The sequence below is a fragment of the Xenopus tropicalis genome, chromosome 7, assembly GCF_000004195.4.
Source record: "Xenopus tropicalis strain Nigerian chromosome 7, UCB_Xtro_10.0, whole genome shotgun sequence".
Taxonomy (NCBI): Eukaryota; Metazoa; Chordata; class Amphibia; order Anura; family Pipidae; genus Xenopus; species Xenopus tropicalis.
Genome location: NC_030683.2, coordinates 92,576,258 through 92,595,623, shown reverse-complemented (window position 1 = coordinate 92,595,623; position 19,366 = coordinate 92,576,258). Strand labels below are relative to the sequence as shown.

Below are 19,366 nucleotides of genomic sequence, written 5' to 3'. Positions count from 1 at the left end.
CTGTATGCAAGTCATAATTTTATTAACAGTATTTTAATAAATTAGTACACTCACAAATCAAAGAGATGGTAACAGATAAAGTCACACATAAAAAGGGAGCAGGAAGGAATGGTAGATGATGGTTTCCCTCTTACATGTGTGTACACCATTAATAAATGATTCTGTCATTAACGTGCTTAATCAAACATGGATTAGTATTTGAACAACTGAACCTAAGTCTGCAATTCAGCCAGACTATGGGAGTAACAGGGAATGAAACTAACATTGAATTATTTTTAGCTCTTTCAGGGTAAAGCACTGATGCCCACATAGGAGATGCAGTAAAATAAATCTTTAGCCAATTAATGTGCTCTTCTTTTTTTTTTTACTTTGTTCAATTGAACTGAGCTCGTTTTATAAAGATGGGGATATTTGACAACAGGTAGGAATTTAATATGGATAACAGATGCATGGAATTTACTAATGATTTTGGGTCACCATAACCATAACCCTGAGAAACCCTCTGCAGCATTCACCAACACATTTACATTTTATTAAAGGAGAAGGAAAGTCTCAACTACTAAGGGGTGCAAAAATGTTAGGCACCCCCCAGTGATTGCAATCACTTACCTGATATACTGGGCTGGTGTTCCTTTACCCAGAAAAAACACAAAGACCCAGGTACCTGCTGAAAAGCTGAACAACTTAAAGTCAGCTTTTATCACTTTATTGCGAATGTGTTGGCCCCGGATTCTAAAGAAACCCCGGTGTGCTGCAGTTTTCAGCTAACAGGAGCACCGGACTGGGGTATCAGGTAAGTGATCACTAACATTTGGCGCCCAGTGATTGTAACTTTCCTTCTCCTCTATCTGAGTCCCTCGGGCACTAAGAGGATACAGACCTCATACCAATTATGCTTTTTGCAACATAAACATCTTCATTCTGAACACAGATAACTATTTTTACAAACACAGGTTTTAATATTTTTCTGCTTCCTCAGCTGCCATTCCACAGACAAAAGCACACACACACAGGCTAACACACGGGCTAACAACAGAAGAATCCCCTGTGCAGCAGGTCCCCTAACACCTATACAGGGTCCAAGTGTGTAATTTTCAGGTGTTCCTGGAAGTTGCGGGAAGCTGCGGTAAGTTCCTGGCGGTAGTTATAGATGGACTGATATTCCTTGCTACTTTTTAGAAATTCGTTATTTTTGCGTGCCTCATAGTGGAACTGTGAGCTTTTCATCTCATACCTGCAAAGAAGCAGAGGCTAATAAATGTAAGGAATTGTGCATGGCTGTGTGTTGTGTCCCTGGTTAGAAAATAACAAAATAAATAAGTAAAAAGGGGAAGAAGAAAGCAAAATAATAAAGGAAAAATCTCCCCATGCTCACCATTTGGGCCTTGGCCCTCTGGTTCGTTCCAACTCTTGCTGCCTCTTAATTTCCAGTAGCAGGTCTTCTTCCACCCGAAGACGCTCTAGTCTTAGCCTCGCTAGCTCCTGTTGATAGGGGGATGCTTCCAATACTGATCTTCCCACACCTCCCTCAGTAAGTGTCTGTAAGAATCTAACACAAGAAAAATCACACTTTCTGAATGCACTGCAGCCAGACATTGTGGGTCTTGCAATAGCAGTATTGGGGAGCTCAACTCTCTCTTAACTTACCCAAACGGGTATAAGGTGCAAATACTGGAAGAACCTCACCTTGCATGGGGGTCAATATCCAACAGCAAAAAAATCCAGTAGCACACTGAAGTTGCAAGCCGTGAAGACAGTGTTTTATTTGCCCAAGTACATACAAAAAACAAGAGCAACGTTTCGGGCCCCTCCGGACCCTTTCTCAAGCTTGATTTTTTTTGCTGTTAGACATTGTGGGTCTTGTCACAGCTGCCATTTTCTAGGCATTCTATACAGTTTGTATCCAAACAAAATAGCGTGCAGAACATTCATAATGCTACTGAGGAAACAACGAGTGTTAAACATTTCTAGAAGCTACAGTGAAGCTTACAATCTAATCTTCATCACATTCACATACACTAGGGTCAAGTTTATGTGTTCTTGGAGTGTGGGAGGACCCCTTAGGAACACAGGAATAACACACAAACTGTTAATGACAGTGCCCTGGACAGAATCGAGCTGCGAGACAGCAGTGCTTACCACTGAGCCATGTGAATACACTCATATACACTAGTATAAAAACTGCAGAATGTGTCTACATGTATGAAAAGTGCATTTAATTCTAGGAGCTGAAATCATTAAATATAATGTTAAACACTTTACAAAGTCTTCTCTCCCATTCTATACATATAGAGCAATGTTCAATATTTAAGCTCTGGGTTAACTTGAGCGCACACACATTTTAATGCCAGTGCACACAAGAAATTGTGATGCGCACAAAGAATTTTGTGCAAATATACCATTTTGCATTTACTCTGACCTGAGCATACATTTTAAAAAAATGCGCATACAAGCTTAAAATGTGTACACAAAATAATTTATCACATAGCCAAAAAGGAATTAGAAGGAATGTTAGGATAGAGAGACATGAAACCTACCATTGGAACATTATAATAAAATATTGTGTTTCGTGTTGATCAAAACATGGTTACTGTCTACATATAATGGCTTGGGTAAGGCCAGGCAGGCTTCCCCCACTGTCTATGATAATACAGCCAGCAGCATATTGTCATACAGCCTTATAATCATTTATGAAAAACCCCATGAAAACCATGACACTCATTCCCAATTAATGTATGTTTTATATAGTAAAAAGGGTCACTAACCCTATCCTTTACAGCTTTCTTTTTTCTATTACTATAATGAGGTAAGGGAAGAGCAAAAGGTCAACCAAATTAGCTATTAATTTATAAATGCAATGCCTTCTATTACTGTAACATAGTACTGTACAGGGTTTACAATAAGTACAGAACATGAGCTCCCAAACAGTGGGACTGAAACGCAATATGGAGGCCCAAATCCCTAGAATGTAAAAGGGGACTCTTACCAAATACTGATGCACAAAGGGGCAGACTATGGGGCTTGCATTTACTTGCATTCACTTTAACAAAACAATTATTTCATGCCCTTGGCAGAACTGTTAAAATACATTGCTGTTAATGTGCTCTAACACCCTATATAACAGATTTTGTCACATTCTATTGCTTTGATATGTATCTCTAGTATAAATAAATTTAAAGCAACTGGACTTGTTAAGTAATCATTGAAGACGTTTCACTACTCATCAGAGCAGCTTCTTCAGTTCAACTCAGCATATATACTCTATATATGCTGAGGACTTCCCATACCAGTCAGTTGAACTGAAGAAGCTGCTCGGATGAGTAGTGAAACGTTTTCAGTGATTACTTAACAAGTCCAGTTGCTTTAAATTTATTTATACTAGATATACCATGACCTGGATGAATGAAAATCTTCATAGACATATTTGATATGTATCATTACTTTAAACAATTGACTGATCATAAAGAATGCGTAAAATATGTTGAAAGGCCGGGCACCCCTTTGGATTTCCAGTCTGATATTTTGTAAATCGTGCCATTATCCTCAGTACACTATACTTGTTTTTGAAATGTTAATTTTCCAGTGACATTTAATAAGGACTGGAGTTGTATTTTTTGTTAGCCCAGACCCTTCCTGTTCCCTTCCCATTGTTCTGATTGGCTGATGGGGGGGGGGGGAGATGATCACTCCAACTTGCAGCTCAGCAGTAAAGTGTGACTGAAGTTTATCAGAGCACAGGTCACATGGCTTAGGCACCCTGGGAAATGAAGAATATGGCTAGCCCTATGTGAAATTTCAAAATTAAATGTTAAAAAATATTTCAAACAGATTTCAATGCAGGATTCTGCTAGAGAAGCTCTATTAACTGATGTGTTAAACATGTTTTCCCATGACAGTATTCCTTTAAGTTGAAATGGGGCAAAAAGACATGGATTAAATCTCAGATAAGCTGTGCACAATATAATGGGTTTTAGCTTTTACAAAAGAAGATATTTAGGCATCAGATGCCATTCAAAACTACAGAATTAACCCTCTCTTTTACTGGTATGGAACCTGATATCTAGAATGCATTGCATCTCAGGTTTTCCAGATAAGGGATCGTTCTGTAATCTGGGTCACTATACCATCAACATTATGTCTGCTAAAAATAATTTAAAGGTTAAATAAACCCAACAGGATTGATTTGCCTCATATAAGGATTATTTATACTGAAATGTATGTAGAATATTATCAAAATTAGGGCCACTTTGGAAACCCAAACAAGAAGGAAGATAGGAATATGTTTGCAGGCTGTTACTGGCAGCCATAAATATAACTCAAGATGAATGGCAGTTTTGCGATAAATACTTGCCTGACAGCTTTCCTATTGGAGAGACTTACTTAAGTGAACGTGAATCTGATGTGAACAGGAAAAATAGGCAAATGCATAATAAAAGCCTTTTCTTACTTACTTTTCGCTAATTTCCTCAGCACTTGGTGCAGATATTGAAGTTGACGGTATACTATAAGGACTCCAGGAATAACTGAGATTACTCTTTGTTTTTCTGAGTGGCGTGACAGATCTTGTAACCACAGAGCCAGGCCTGTAGAACCGTGACCGTGATTGTCTATTGGAGGAAGAAGTTTTCCCACTGCACTTTAGTCGTGGCGCTGGTTGTCCACAGGCATTGGCTTTGGCAGAGTTCGGCCTCCAAACACGATTCGGTGATTGTGAGCGTGATCTCGGCCATCTTGCTTTTTTGGAAACGGGGGAAAATGAGTGAGAACGGTCTAAGGATTGTGACCTTCCTCGCACAACTGAGGCTTTCGATTTTTCTAGAGAGCGAGAGCGGACAGGGACTTTGGGAGGCAGAAGGGATTTGACTCCAACTACATGAGGTGCTCCAAGCTTCACAGGAATTTTTTCACTATAGGTCATATCAAAAGGGGACACAGATGAAGTCATTGAATCCATCCCTGAAATCTCTCTTCCCACTGAATAATAAGATGATGTTGAAAATGTTGGCAAACCAGCACTCTGAACTGCAGAGTAGTTTTCCTGTGCTTTCACAAAGTGATTTGGCTTAAGAAACCAGTCAGAATCTGGTACTGTCTTTACAGAGCTACTATTATATATTTCAGAAGAGGTACCATTAATATGTGTTGACCATTGAGGCTTGTTTACATCTTTAGAGCTATAGGGGTTGGTATCGTTCTCATAGTCCAAATTAAGACTAGAGGCCAAGCTATCTACTTGGACTTTAAGTTTCCGCAAGTTATCCTCTAAGTCATCAATGCTTGGATTTTCTTTGGTGTACTGTGATACAGGACTGCCTAAAACAGATATAAATCTCAGCTTAGCTTTTTTGTTCAAAACAAATCAACATATCAACATATAACAAATAACATATTGCTCCTCAGGTCTTAGCACTCCCAGAGAAGTGGCATATGAGAGGCAAATTCTTACTTACTGATGATTTCTTTAGGCCGGTCATAGCTGGCGTGTAGTCTGCGGTTATGGGCTGCTCCCTGAAAGCTGAGGTTGTGGCTGCTGGTGGTTTTCTGTGTATTGCTCAGAAATTCATATGGCTTTTCACTAAGGACAAAAAAAAATGTATGTTCTAAAAACAAAAACTTACAGAATCTAAGATAAACTAGTGACTTTTCCACAATAACTCATTTATATACATCTGTAACTGAACTTGTACATTTATTCATTGCAAACAATTGACAGCTCCCTCCTACAAACCCCTAGCAAATATTCATTCATGTACATTAATGTGTTGTTCCTTTGATTACTTTATCATTTACTATATTATTCATATGCTGAATTGTCACTGTGTACTCACAAACAGCTACTTTTACATCATAATTTATAAATCTACTCTGCCAGGATCAAAATAGTTTAGGCTTTTTAGGGACTTTTTTTAAAAAGTCACATTTTTTTATAATAGCATAATTACAGTGCAATTGGCTCCAGTATTCCAAACATGTATTTTTCTCTCCCAGCCAAATTTAGTGGTCCATTGGGACTTACTACTCTTTCATATTATTACAAGCAAGACTGGTACCTTGAGATGGCACTCTTTATTATTATCCTTTATTTATATAGCACCAACTTTATCTATGGTGTTTTTACAGAGATTATATATATTCTCTTACATCAGACCCTACCCCAGTTGAGCTTAAAGTCTAATGATCCCATCTCTCTTGCACACATACAAAAGTCAGTTTCATCAGTAGCCGAAAAAAGCATTGCACAAGATGTCATCTAACCCAGATGTGATCCTTGTTCCTTATGACAAAACTTTCCTGTATGTGGAAAATCCAGGGCTACAAGAATTGTGGATAACGGATCCCATTCTTGTACAGGTAAGGTATCTGTTATCCGGAAACCCATTATACAGAAAGTTCCAAATTCGGGAAGCCCATCTCCAATAGACTCAATGTTAAACAAATAATGAAGACTTTTACAAATGATTTCCTTTTCCTCGTAATAATAAAACAGTACCTTGGACTGGATCCTAACTAAGATATAATTAATCCTTATTGGAGGTAAAACAATCCTATTGGGTTTATTTAATGTTTACATAATTATTTAGTAAACTTAAGGTATGGAGATCTGCAAAACCCCAGGTTCTGAGAATTTTGGAGAACAGGTTCCATACCTGTACCATGTAATTTAGCCCATAGATGTTGTGTTTGCTTAAGTACAGTACATACTTTGTCTATGAAAAAATAATTTAAAATTAAATAGACCCAATAAGGATTAATTATATTGTAGAAAGAGTCAAGTACAAAGTACTGTTTTTTCACTGCAAGAGAACTTTCTGGATAATGGACCCCATACCTGTACTACTCAACTAAATATGCCCTATATTTAATCACCAATTTCCCCACAGGCAATTTTCATTTACTGTTTAATAACCGGACTGAACTGTGCTGCTAAAGGAGTTAAAAGTGCAGGCATTATGGGGTGAACATAAGAGTGGATTAGCAAATCTAACCGTAAAAAAAGACAATGCTCCTAAAATGTCATTGCTGACAACCTATTTGGGAAACATCATCATGTGTTATACTCAGTACGTGAACCATTTGTTGGACTATATAAAAACTATATAAAACTATATACTAATACATTTTAATTGGTCCTAAATATCATAATTTCTGCCACTGTTTAAATGGTTCTGCACTGTATGGTGCTTAGAGGGTTACAACACTGCAGAATGTTCCAGGTCTTGTTCTATAACAGACTATGTGGGCCCTCTTAAGAGGTTTCCATGACAGCCAGTTATCCTACAGTGCAATCAACCCTTTCATATGCAAGCATTTTATCTATCACTAGCATTGCAGCAAAAAGAGCTGGGAAACTAGAAAAGGTCGAAAAATGCACACTCTGGTCTGAAAATACACATTTTAAAGTTAATAAATAAAGGTTACATGTTTGGGTTGTATCTCGGGAACCGCTTGGATTTCACATAATATGTATTATCTGTTCCTGATAGACTATACAGTAAAATGCTGATCAAAGCACATGGAATGCTGTTTTATTAACCACTGATTTTTTGTTATTGCGGTTACCAATCCTGAAATCTTACAGTTGTGCCTGTGCATCTCAAACCTACACCTCTCAGTCTGTGATGACACTGGCGACAGCCGACACAGTCTGCTAATTTACTTACACTGAGTGGAGTTAGAGGAACAGTGGCACACTCTAGGTTTTAGCAGTTAAGTGTCTCTATGCCTACATAAACCCCAGTGCCCCTATTCTTTTCTGAGGTGCTCCCCTGCCTCCTGCCAACTCACCCAATACTAACCAGTGTCAGTCTTCACAATGGCAAGTTGAACAGCTTCCTGAATGACGGTTCGCTTAGGGGCAGGACAAACGTTAACAAGGTCTCAGCCTATGAGAATATTGCCCCGCCCCTAAGCATTGTGTGAGGTGGGGGGAGGCGAGGGGCACCTCAATTATAAAGAATAGCAGTGCTAGAATTTAAGTGAACTTACCAATTATTATATATGAGTGGCCTTTTTTAGTTCATGCCCCGTTTGAGGCCCAACTACTGCCAGGGCTCCCTTTACCCCATAACCAGGTTACAAACTAATGAAAACATTGCTGTATCAATATTTAGCCTTAGTCCTAAAACAACCAGGGAATCCAACAAATATTCACCCTAATTAAAGGATAGAAAAGGGAATTTTACCCAAATATGTCCAAAGACCTGCCTTCAGGCAGGGATATCCTACCCTCTTGGTCAAAACTCTTAGAGGGACAGCCTTACAGTTTGGTACTACTGCCACAGAGATAAAATGCATACAAGAAGTGCCTACATGTACTACTTAGAAAACCATAATTAGATTAGCTTAGTTTATAAAAAGTTATTATTTACCAAATAGAACACTGCATGTTATGATGGTTAATGAAATAGGCAGCTTGCATTACTGTTCTTGAACAAAGATCTATGCATTGCAATCACACAGAAAAATGACAAATGACAATAACCTCTGCCGTGTATGTGTGTGTTGTGTTTCTGTGTATATTATGCCTAAAGAAGGGACCTAAGTAGTCCCGAAAGCTTGCATTTTTTTTAATCTACTTAGTTAGCCAATAAAAGGTATCACCTATATTACTTTGGATTTTGCTCTATGGCTGAAAGGGTACAACACTCTGCTATTATGGGGGTGTTGTGTTTATATATATATATATATATATATATATATATATATTTATAAGTATATATATATTTAAAAGTATATATATATATATATATATATATATATAAGTTTTATACAAACGGAGTGTGGCTCGATTGGAAGATATATATATATATATTTATATTATCAGTACTTCAAGTATTTGCATTCAAATGCAAAGACCATTTACAGTTACAATAAATATACCAAAAATTATATTAAATAGGTACATGCTATAAAAAAATGAGACTTGTTTTTTACTCTTGCATAATGTGTTGAAAATAAAAGTCACATTTTTTTATATATTTTATATTATATATTTTAGTGATGAATTTGGCCAAACTATTTGCAGGACTAGGATTCCCCAGTGCCTAACCATACTGAGCATGCAAAGTAGATTCTGCAGAATATTTTGTGAAGGATTACCAACATTCTGGATTTGATGCTTCCAAATATGAATTCAAATAAGCAAAAAAAAAGGCAATGTTCAGCATAGAAAAAAATCAATTTCTCTCATGGGAACTAATCTTCAAGAAAATGTATGTTGGAATTCCTGTGGAGCATGGGTCTTCCATGAACAGATGCTGTTCCCAGGTCTGGCATTACCTACATGCTTAGTGCCCACCACTCCCTGTGATCTAGGTACCCCCTTCCCATATATATATATATATATAACTCTTGCAAGTAGGGCCCTCTGACCCTAATGTTACTCTGTAAAGCCTTGTTTGTTAAATTATTGTAAGATCCCTGTTCACTAAAATTAATTGAAAATCCTGTGTAAAATAAATGATAATAATATTGGGATTATTATTATTGGCAATGTAAGACATGGTGAGGGACCTCTGTCCATTTATATACTGCCCCACAAGAGACACCTGTAATGCTCTATGTAGTCTAGACAGACAGATAGACAATACACAGAGCTATGAGCAGAGGTATTAGCCCCTGATCTACAAGATTACAGGACTCAACACAAAAATGCTATTGAGATGTGCTGAGAGATTAATGGCGCCCAGAGTAAACACAGGTTACCAAGCGCCAGGATCCCATACCTGAGCGCCGCTTTCCTGCCGTGCAGAACAAACGCTCCATCCTCCCTCTGAGCCATGTTGCCTTCTTTGCAGCGCCTCTGCTAGGTAACCATGGGAGGAGCCAAACAACGTGTTGCTAGGCGGAAGTATTACCCGCTTGGTTAGACACTCCCTTACCATCAAGGCTGACGTCGTTTTGCTTTCCCATGCTTTTGACTCTACTAGGCATCCGTCGGAGTTAGTGTCATTTCAGAGGCGTGTGGTACATAGTCCGATGCCGGTTCCCTTTCTACCAATGATATCGCAACACTGTTGTAAACGTCATGGAATGGGCAGGGTGTACAGAATGTGACCTTGCGTTGAGGGTGACTGCGCATGCGCGTTTCTCAGTGGTGAACCCACGTGTGTCAGTGAGAGGTTAATAGTGACTGATCCGACCGGGGGGCTCGCACTGCACCTCTCATTTCACCATGTCCTGGTTATTTGGTCTTAACAAAGGGCAACAGGGTCCACCCAGCGTACCAGGGTTCCCCGAGCCCCCCAGCCCTCCTGGTGGCAGTGGGGATGGAGGGGACAAAAACAAACCCAAGGACAAATGGAGCAACTTTGACCCTACTGGCCTGGAGAGAGCTGCCAAGGCAGCCAGAGAGCTCGACCAGTCTCGTAAGTAGAGTATATATATATATATATATATATATATATATATATATAATGTATCACATATCCTCCAAAATTATATTTTACATGTGTGTATATATATATATATATATATATATATATAGATATAGATATAGATATAGATATAGATATATATATATAGATATAGATATAGATATAGATATATAGATATAGATATAGATATAGATAGATAGATATAGATATAGATATAGATATATATATATATATATAGATATAGATATAGATATATATATATATATAGATATATATATATAGATATATATATATATATAGATATATATATATAGATAGATAGATAGATAGATATATACAGGCATGGGACCTGTTATCCAGAATGCTCGGGACCTGTGATTTTCAACATAAGGAATCTTTACGTAATTTGGATCTCCATAACTTAAGTCTGCTAAAAATCATTTAAATATTGAATAAACCCAATAGGCTTGTTTTGCCTCCAATAAAGATTAATTATATCTTAGTTGGGATCAAGTACAAGGTACTGTTTTATTATTACAGAGAAAAAGGAAATCATTTTTAAAAATTAAAATTATTTGCTTATAATGGAGTCTATGGGAGATGGCCTTTCCGTAATTCGGAACTTTCTGGATAACGGGTTTCTTGATAAGGGATTCCATACCTGTATGTATGTATGTGTGTGTATGTATGTATGTATGTATGTATGTATGTATATATATATATATATATATATATATATATAAGTCTCGCAGAAAGCACTCCAGGAAAAAATAAAAGACAAAAAAGTTTATTTAGACCCAAATGTCTACGCGTTTCGATCCATGCCGGATCGTCATCAGGACCCGGCATGGATCGAAACGCGTAGACATTTGGGTCTAAATAAACTTTTTTGTCTTTTATTTTTTCCTGGAGTGCTTTCTGCGAGACTTTATACTATTTTATGGTTAGCACCCGGACATTGGTGTTTCTGGTTGGTGAGTGCCGATACTTTGAACTTTATATATATATATATATATATATATATATATAATATACAAAATGGAAGGTACCGCACTCACAGGACTTAAAAGGAAAAGATTTATTTTACTTACAAAATTGCATCTAACGTTTCGGCTGCCACTGCAGCCTTTCTCAAAGACATTTCTGCATTTTTTGTACTGCACCCAGGCAATTTCCATTGCCTTATCGTGAGTGCCTGTTACACTACTGAAGATATATATATATATATATATATATATATATATAAATATATCAAGGTGGTATAATTTTACTCCTGTAACACCTACAGGTACTATATTTGCCATTGATAGATGCATGCATGAATGAATGAATGGAGAGATTAGCACAATGACCTTTATTTGGTGACAAAATAGCTTTTTAATTGAAATCTTATTGGATTTTTTAGGTCCTATAATTAGGCCTGCTATCATTCTTGTGATTAAACATGTCTATATTTAGCCAGTAAGATCACTTTAATCCCCAGTATTGCTTATTTTTTTAGAGTGTATAACTTGTCAAGGTTTAACCAGAAAGCTCTGGTAAGCCACAATAAAGGGTGTTTCTTTTCCTCTGTCTTCCTTAAATGCCTTTGGAGTACACTTATTGCTTTTTAGTGATACAGTTATAGGATCTATTATCTGGAATGCTTGGGACCTGGAGTTTCACAGATAAGGGATCTCTTAGTAGTTTGGATAACCTTAAGTCTTCTAAAAACCATTAAACCTAACGGAATTGTGTTGCCACCAATATTGATTTATGCAACTTAGGTAAGGTAATGTTTTATTATTACAGAGTAAAAGGAAATCATTTTGTAAAAATTAGAATAATTTGCTTACAAAGGACTTTCAGGATATGGCCTTCCTGTAATTCAGTGCTTACAGATAGTAAGTTTCCAAATAAGGGATCCCATACTGAAGTTACATGGCCTTTAAGCAACGTTGCATCATTCAGTTGTAGCAAAAAAAAAAAAGCTAAGTTCAGCTCAGGATCTCCTGTTAATCCAGACAACAACATATGTGCTGTATCATCCAACAACCATCCCAATAATTTAAGGGGAACTGTTATGCATAATAAAAGAAATTATAATTGTTTGCAACTTTCAAATACACATTGATTAAACAATTTCAGTGGATTTAAGGTTTTTTGAAAATGCAGTGTTCTCACCAGAAAGTTATGAAATTGTAGCTAGCTGGAGGGAAATAATTTATGTATAAATAATCACCTTATAACACTGCTTCTTGAAGCCTCTGTAAGCCAGAAGCTCACAACAGCCCCTTTCATAGGAAGAAAAGAGGAAAGTATGATGGGGGAGCTTGGAAGCCCTGTTGCCACTTTAGAAGGTGAATTACACAGTAGAGAGGTGAGAGCAGAGCTGGGTGTCTTTCAAAATAAATGCTGGGTGGCGTACCCAGCTAAAAGCACCTGTCTATATTGTCTGCACTTCTGGTTCTAACTCCTGTAACAATGCAGCAGACCGGTGTGCAGGAGAGGTGACTTCTGCTACAGAAGTCTCAGAACCAGACACAAGAAAGGGATAAACAAATACTGCCTTTAGTAGACTTTACATTTACAAATAACTTCAAATCTTTATAAATGCTTTAATGTATATTGGAAAGTTGCTTGGAAGTAAATTTTGTTTTGTTATGTGAACAGAAATTATTGCATGCAGTTGAATTTGTTGCTTGTGTGAATAATTAGCAGCTTTTGAAATACCTTATTTTGGTGGAGAGTCTGTTAGTTCTGAATATCAACAAAAAACTTTTCAGTCAAAGGCTATCCTGCAAAAGTTTCTGTAAAGTAACCTTAGGGGATGATACCTTTTAAGCTTTATTACACACGTATTGATGTTAGGGCAGTCTGCAAATCCAATTTTCTCTTGTCATTTAATCAGAAGAACAAACGGGTTGAGAGTCTGAATGGAATTAACAATATAGGTAAACTGCACAGTATGTTCAACAGTCAATCCCCTGCCTTGAAATTCTGCTATACAGGGAGAAAATATGACCATAGCTGAACGCAATAGCTTATTCATTTCTGACAAGAAAATGCTTAAATGTTTGTTTTTTCCTGTGTGCCCTTCGATTGTCTGGCACATGGGACTGAAGTTAATAAGCTAATACTCTTTGAACATGTATATCTGTTATGCTCCTTTTTGGTGGGGGTACCTGCACTTGGCAATTCTCCTTCTAAGCTAAGGTTTTCTTTAAGCCCTACACTAAAATATCTGCCTTTAATTGTTGTTTCACTAATCATTGAAATTAAGATTGTCTAAAGTACAAAGGAACAATTCTGTTCTTTTACAAACATAATTAATTTTTTGTGGAAAAGACTTTTGTACTAAGAGTGGCTTCAGATAATGAAGAATAGCAATATTGTGAGGCAGTAATAGACCCATAAGAATTATTTATAAAAGAATGGAATTGACCACTTTCGTATATGTAGCCTGTAAATGATGAAGTCCTGGTTTCAGAAGAAGGTGGCATTCTCTTGGGGTAAAGGTATGTGAAAAGCAGGTGAGTTAACTGTAAGAAGTGATGCTGACATTGTTGCAGTTTGTGAACTGTAACTTAAGGCTTGAAAGTACTGACCATACATACTGCTTTTACTTAACTTTGTTTTTGTTGGTCTTCTTTAAGGCCATGCCAAGGAAGCTCTTAACCTTGCAAAGGTGCAAGAAGAAACACTGCAATTGGAACAGCAATCCAAGATCAAGGTTAGTTGCTGGATTTTTCCCTCCTTAATATGACTGAGAAAACTGTGCCCAGGTTAACCTTTCAGAAATACGTGTATTGAGAAAATATGCCGTGCAATTGGTAGTTCATTGTGTAGCCAACATGTATGTGGTAGCATGTTACACCAAGAAAAATTAGAAAGACAGTGTAACTGTTTACTGTTTCATTAGAAGGCATGTTTATACTGATTCTCTGATCGACTTTCTGGTTTAGACCCGCATTGCTAAAATAACTTTTTACCAACACAGAAAGGCAGTTACAAGTGTTTATTGAGTAAATGGACTCATTGAATACCTGCCACCATTCTGCAGCAGCACAACGGCTTAGTCCTGTTCCATCGATTTTATCCTTCCCTCTTATTGGGCAAATTTAAACTTAGATGTTGTAACTTTTAAAATGACTAAAGGCTTTATCAGTATTCTGATTTTGAAAGCTTTAGTAAACACACATATGTCGCATTATTTAACCTTGTACAAATTCTCTTTTAAGTGCCCCTTTCCTAATTTAGCAAAATGATACAGCTTGTAAAATTGATTGGCTAGATGTCTTAGTCCTCATTGCCTAGAAAACTGCTTCCTAATGTCCTGCCAGTGTGCATGGAGGAAGTATACCTAAACATGGAATGTAAAGTTGTTTATAGCACATAATTATATGTTTGTTGCCTAATAGAACAGTAGCATCAAAAAATGGAAGTGTTTAATTGTAATAAAAATATAATGTACTGTTGCCCTGCATTGGTAAAACATGAGTGTTTGCTACACAAAGACTGCTATAGTTGATATGAAGAAGCTTCTGTGTAGCCATGGGGGCAGCCATTGAAGCTGGAAAGAAGGATAAAAGGCACAGGGTACAGAGCAGATAACAGATTCTCCGTAGAATATAATGGTGTTTTATCTAACTTGTGCATTTTCCCTTTTTTTTTAATATAAACTATGGTAGTCTTTCAGAGGCAAACATACTAGTTTTACTTTTGCAGGGCAACAGTACATTATATTGTATTTACTTTTATATACTTTTTTGTTGTTACAGTTTTGGGGCACAAAATATTTCCTGTCAAACCTTAAAGCTGCAGCTCTTCCTATACACTCATTCTGTACTGCATGCAGTACTAAGTTATGCAATTAAAAGCTAGAAACAAGAAAGCTGCCCCCTATTCTTTATGTACAAGGCCAGTTAGGGCTTACCTCAGAGTGCAGTCAGAACACCAGTTATGTTTTTTTTTCCTACACACTTGGTAACCTAACCTCTCTGGAAAGTCAGTTTAAGACTTTAGGCCCCCTGCATGTAAAAAGCATGATCAGACAGCAGAAGTTGGCAGTGGACTGGTGCAGGGGTATAATGAAAGGCCTATGTATTAAGGTTTCTAGAATTAATTTCTTTGTATTTCTGTTGCCTCATTAATTAAGGGGAATGTTGTCTTGTAAAAGAATGCTTTTTGGCTGAAGTTTTTGGAAAATGGCACAAATATTTTTATTTTTCATTTGTTAGGAATATGAAGCAGCTGTGGAACAGCTAAAAAACGAGCAAATCAGAGTGCAGGCAGAAGAAAGGAGGAAAACATTAAATGAGGAAACAAAGCAGCATCAAGCGGTAAGCAAAGCAAGACGTTACTTTCATCTCTAAATTTCGCCTTTGTCACCATAGAAATAGACATCAGTGCATCTTCGTAACTTTGGAACAGTGGGGTATTAGGATTGTAAATGACCTCTAATGCAGGGGTGCAGTCTCCCCTGTCTGTCTTCAGCACTCTTTTTCGATCTCCACCACTGCTTGCAAGTAGTAGTTCAAAACATAAGTCATTTGTTCCTTACAGTCATGTGCTCCATTTAAAGAATCTAATCCAAAGAGCATATTTGCTATTGCATCTTACAGAAATAATTTTTTTATATAAAGTGTATATTGAAGAATTGATGTCTCAGTTGACTTAGTAAAACTCTTTTGCTTTGGTCAGCTTTCCATTTTACTTATAATATGTGTTATTACTACTAAAACATGGGTTTTGTAACTGGTTTTTACTAGGTTTACTTTAGGCTGTGTATTTCATTAAGAACATTACTACTTTTGTAACTAAAAATTCTATAGACTCCAAAGAAACAGCAATCCTAGAGTCCAAATAATCAAGATATACTAAGGCTTGTTTGACATTTCGTAGCAATCAAAGGGGATATAAAACCCCCAAAAATTTGCTGGGTGCTAACAAAAATAATGCATCAAACTCAACAGTAGAAAGCACTCACAGCTATGGCATCAATCAAGTCAGTGATTTATTTCAGCATACCATCTACGCGTTTCGATCACCACAGGATCGTCATCAGGATGATATACAGGAAGTGAAGTGTCAGGTTAAAAACCAGCAGTATCCAATCAGTGTTTATACAACATTAACCCATTCAATAACATGTGCAAAGTGTAATCAAATACCAGGCACTTAAAAATCCCCATATGATCAAAAATAGAATAATTATCAAACATCTAGACTCATGATAATACATAAACTAGGACATACCCCATATATATCAATGTAGTAAGCCACATGGCAAAGCTCATAGTGAAATATAGCTGTGAGTGCTTTCTACTGTTGAGTTTGATATATATATATATATATATATATATATATATATATATATATATATATATATATATATATATATATATATATATATATATATATATATATATATATATATATAGTTCCATGAAGTACAGCACTCAACTGGTTTTATGCAAATAAAGATAAGTTGTTTTTATTTTAATTTAATTTACAAACCCGACGTTTCAGTCACTGCTTGTGACCTTTCTCAAGGGAATACGGCAATTAAGCCCCTCTCCCATATATAATTTAGAGTATATTATACTATATTTGTAAATGCATTATCAATCTATCCCTTTTTTTGCCTTTCTACGTCTAATTATGAAATCAGATCTGCACCTTGCATGTTACTTGACGGGTCTCTTAACCAGCCTGCTTGCAGTAATGCAGAGAATTGCAAGGAGAAAACCGATTCTGCTTTTAAAGGAGAAGGAAAGGCTAAGTCACTTGGGGGTGCCAAAATGTTAGGCACCCCCAAGTGACTTAGATCGCTTACATTTTACCCCGGGCTGGTGCCCCTGTACGGAGAGAACAGCACCAGCCCGGGGTAGCAGCGAGAGCTTCCTACTTCCTATTCACTTGCGTGCGCATGCACAGTAGAGTGAAAAGCCGAACTTAAAAGTCGGCTTTTTTCTCTACTGCGCATGCGCCGGCCCACGGATTTCACCTGCAGAAGAAAAAGGAAGGAGTAAGCGCTTCCTACAGGTACCCTGGGCTGGTGCTTTTTTCTCCTAACAGGGGCACCAGCCCGGGGTAAAAGGTAAGCGATCTAAGTCACTTGGGGGTGCCTAACATTTTGGCACCCCCAAGTGACTTAGCCTTTCCTTCTCCTTTAAAGCTGTTTGTAATTTACATTTCCAAATAGCTTTAAAACAATTAATGTATAAATAATATATAAAGGAAATATTATTATTGAGTTGTTATTGCTTGAGTTATATTTTGGCAAAATGTTGTTTGAGTTTAAAACCTTTTTTAGTTATGTGGACGTCCCTTTTTATGTCAAGAAAAGCTGCAAACATTTGTTTCATGATCTAGTACACTAAAATATTTGTGTTTTTTTGGGGGGTTTTTTTTGTTTTGTTTTCTTAAGCAGCAGCTAAACTGTACCATTCACAACTCTGATTTATTTTCTTTTTCCCCTAGAGGGCACAGTACCAGGACAAACTTGCCAGGCAGCGCTACGAGGACCAGCTGAGGCAGCAAGTAAGTGGTAATATTTTAATATCAAAATCACTCTCTTGTGGAGTTTTGGCATGTATAAAAGTGTTTTTTTTTTATATACATGTGTTTAGCACTGCAAAGAGTCACACCTTTCACTTTTGCATCTGACCAAAAGCAGTTACACCAGTGATTTATAGTTTATTCATAGTCCATCAGCCACGTTTTGATAAACCGTACCACTATTTAGCATAGCAGGGCCACAGCAAACATGTATTGTTTCCATATTAACTTCACAGCTGATTACTATACTGTCACAAGAAGCACACTGTTAGGGATTGGGAGTGTTTGATTATGCTGACATGATGAAACTTTTTTAGCATGATATCCAGAATGCTCGGAACCAAGGCTATTCCGCATAAGGGGACTTTTGATAATTTGGATCTCCATACTTTACATCTACTAAAAAAACAATAAAACCTTAATTAAACCCAGTAGGACTGTTTTTGCATTCAATTAGGATTAATTATATCTTAGTTGGGATCATGTTTTATTATTACAGAGAAAAAGGAAATACATTTGAAAAATCTGAATTATTTAATTAAAATGGAGTCTATGGGAGACAGGCTTTCCGTAATTTGGAGCTTTCTGTTTAACGGGTTTCCAGATAATGGATCCCATACCTGTACTTAGAGACTGTAATTAGGCTTATTGTTTTTTTTTGTGTTTTTTTTTTTTTTTTTTTTTTTTTTTATTATTTTTACTTTTTATTTTTTATTAACAATTTATTTTATAGCTCACCAATTTGTCATTTGAAATTGTATCTGCTTGCTAGGCCCCACATAACTGGCAGTATATTGAGTAGTAAATTACTATTCATATTTAGAGTGATGTCCTTATGTGTAGACTATTGCATGGGTGTCTGTTACCAATGTAGATGTTTTAAATTTCTGATCTCATCTGTATTGGACAGTTCCTGATGTTGTGCAAATATTAGATGTCCGCTTATAAAGCATGTACTTCACCCTTTGCTTTACTCCTCTACAACTTTGTTGTTAAGTAAGTTTGTATATATTAAGTATATAACTGTCTGTCCTTTCAATTTCGAAAGCAATTACAAAATGAAGAGAATTTGCGAAGGCAAGAAGAGTCTGTCCAGAAACAGGAAGCCATGCGCAAAGGTAAGCAGATTGTTTGATATTGTGGATTTAAGTGGCTTCAGAATAAACAAATCTTTTTATTTGGACTACAGATATTATTTGGCTACTTCAATAATACTATAAATACTGACAACAAGGACCCATAATATTTATTACATAATTCCTGGTACTTATATTAAGTAGATCAAAGGAGGAAACACCAATAAATAACATAATTATTATAAATTCCCCACAGTACCATTCATTTAAATTCATACTGTTGTGCAGATAGATACATTGATAGTCCTGTGCTCACATTCTTAAAATCACACAATCACTCAGACACTACCTCATTCGCACGTACCGATAGTA

The 19,366-nt window shown here is 36.7% G+C and overlaps 2 protein-coding genes across 2 annotated transcripts in view; one reads left to right on the top strand and one right to left on the bottom strand.

The window, feature by feature from the left end:
- Positions 1–9,941, bottom strand: LOC100485840. Its single transcript, XM_002938851.4, has 5 exons — positions 9,726–9,941; positions 5,451–5,575; positions 4,452–5,313; positions 1,376–1,549; positions 1–1,234 (listed from the first exon to the last, which is right to left on the bottom strand). Exons 1-5 carry the CDS (start codon positions 9,779–9,781, stop codon positions 1,069–1,071), a joined length of 1,383 nt encoding a protein of 460 aa, XP_002938897.3. The 5' UTR covers positions 9,782–9,941; the 3' UTR covers positions 1–1,068.
- A 150-nt stretch (positions 9,942–10,091) lies between these two features.
- Positions 10,092–19,366, top strand: part of atad3a (ATPase family, AAA domain containing 3A) — a 35,727-nt gene continuing 26,452 nt past the window's right edge. Inside the window, 5 exon segments of the mRNA NM_213684.1 lie at positions 10,092–10,367; positions 14,012–14,088; positions 15,596–15,697; positions 17,841–17,900; positions 18,967–19,036. Of these exon segments, the coding sequence (NP_998849.1) occupies positions 10,175–10,367; positions 14,012–14,088; positions 15,596–15,697; positions 17,841–17,900; positions 18,967–19,036 (502 nt within the window). The 5' untranslated portion in view covers positions 10,092–10,174.

Excerpts from the sequence above, each read along its gene's own strand:
- LOC100485840 (XM_002938851.4), bottom strand. The coding sequence starts at position 9,781 with ATGGCTCAGAGGGAGGATGGAGCGTTTGTTCTGCACGGCAGGAAAGCG. Across the intron at positions 5,314-5,450 it reads CCGGCCTAAAGAAATCATCA|GCAGTCCTGTATCACAGTAC; the intron begins GTAAGTAAGAAT and ends TATCTGTTTTAG. Across the intron at positions 1,235-1,375 it reads AGAGGGCCAAGGCCCAAATG|GTATGAGATGAAAAGCTCAC; the intron begins GTGAGCATGGGG and ends GCTTCTTTGCAG.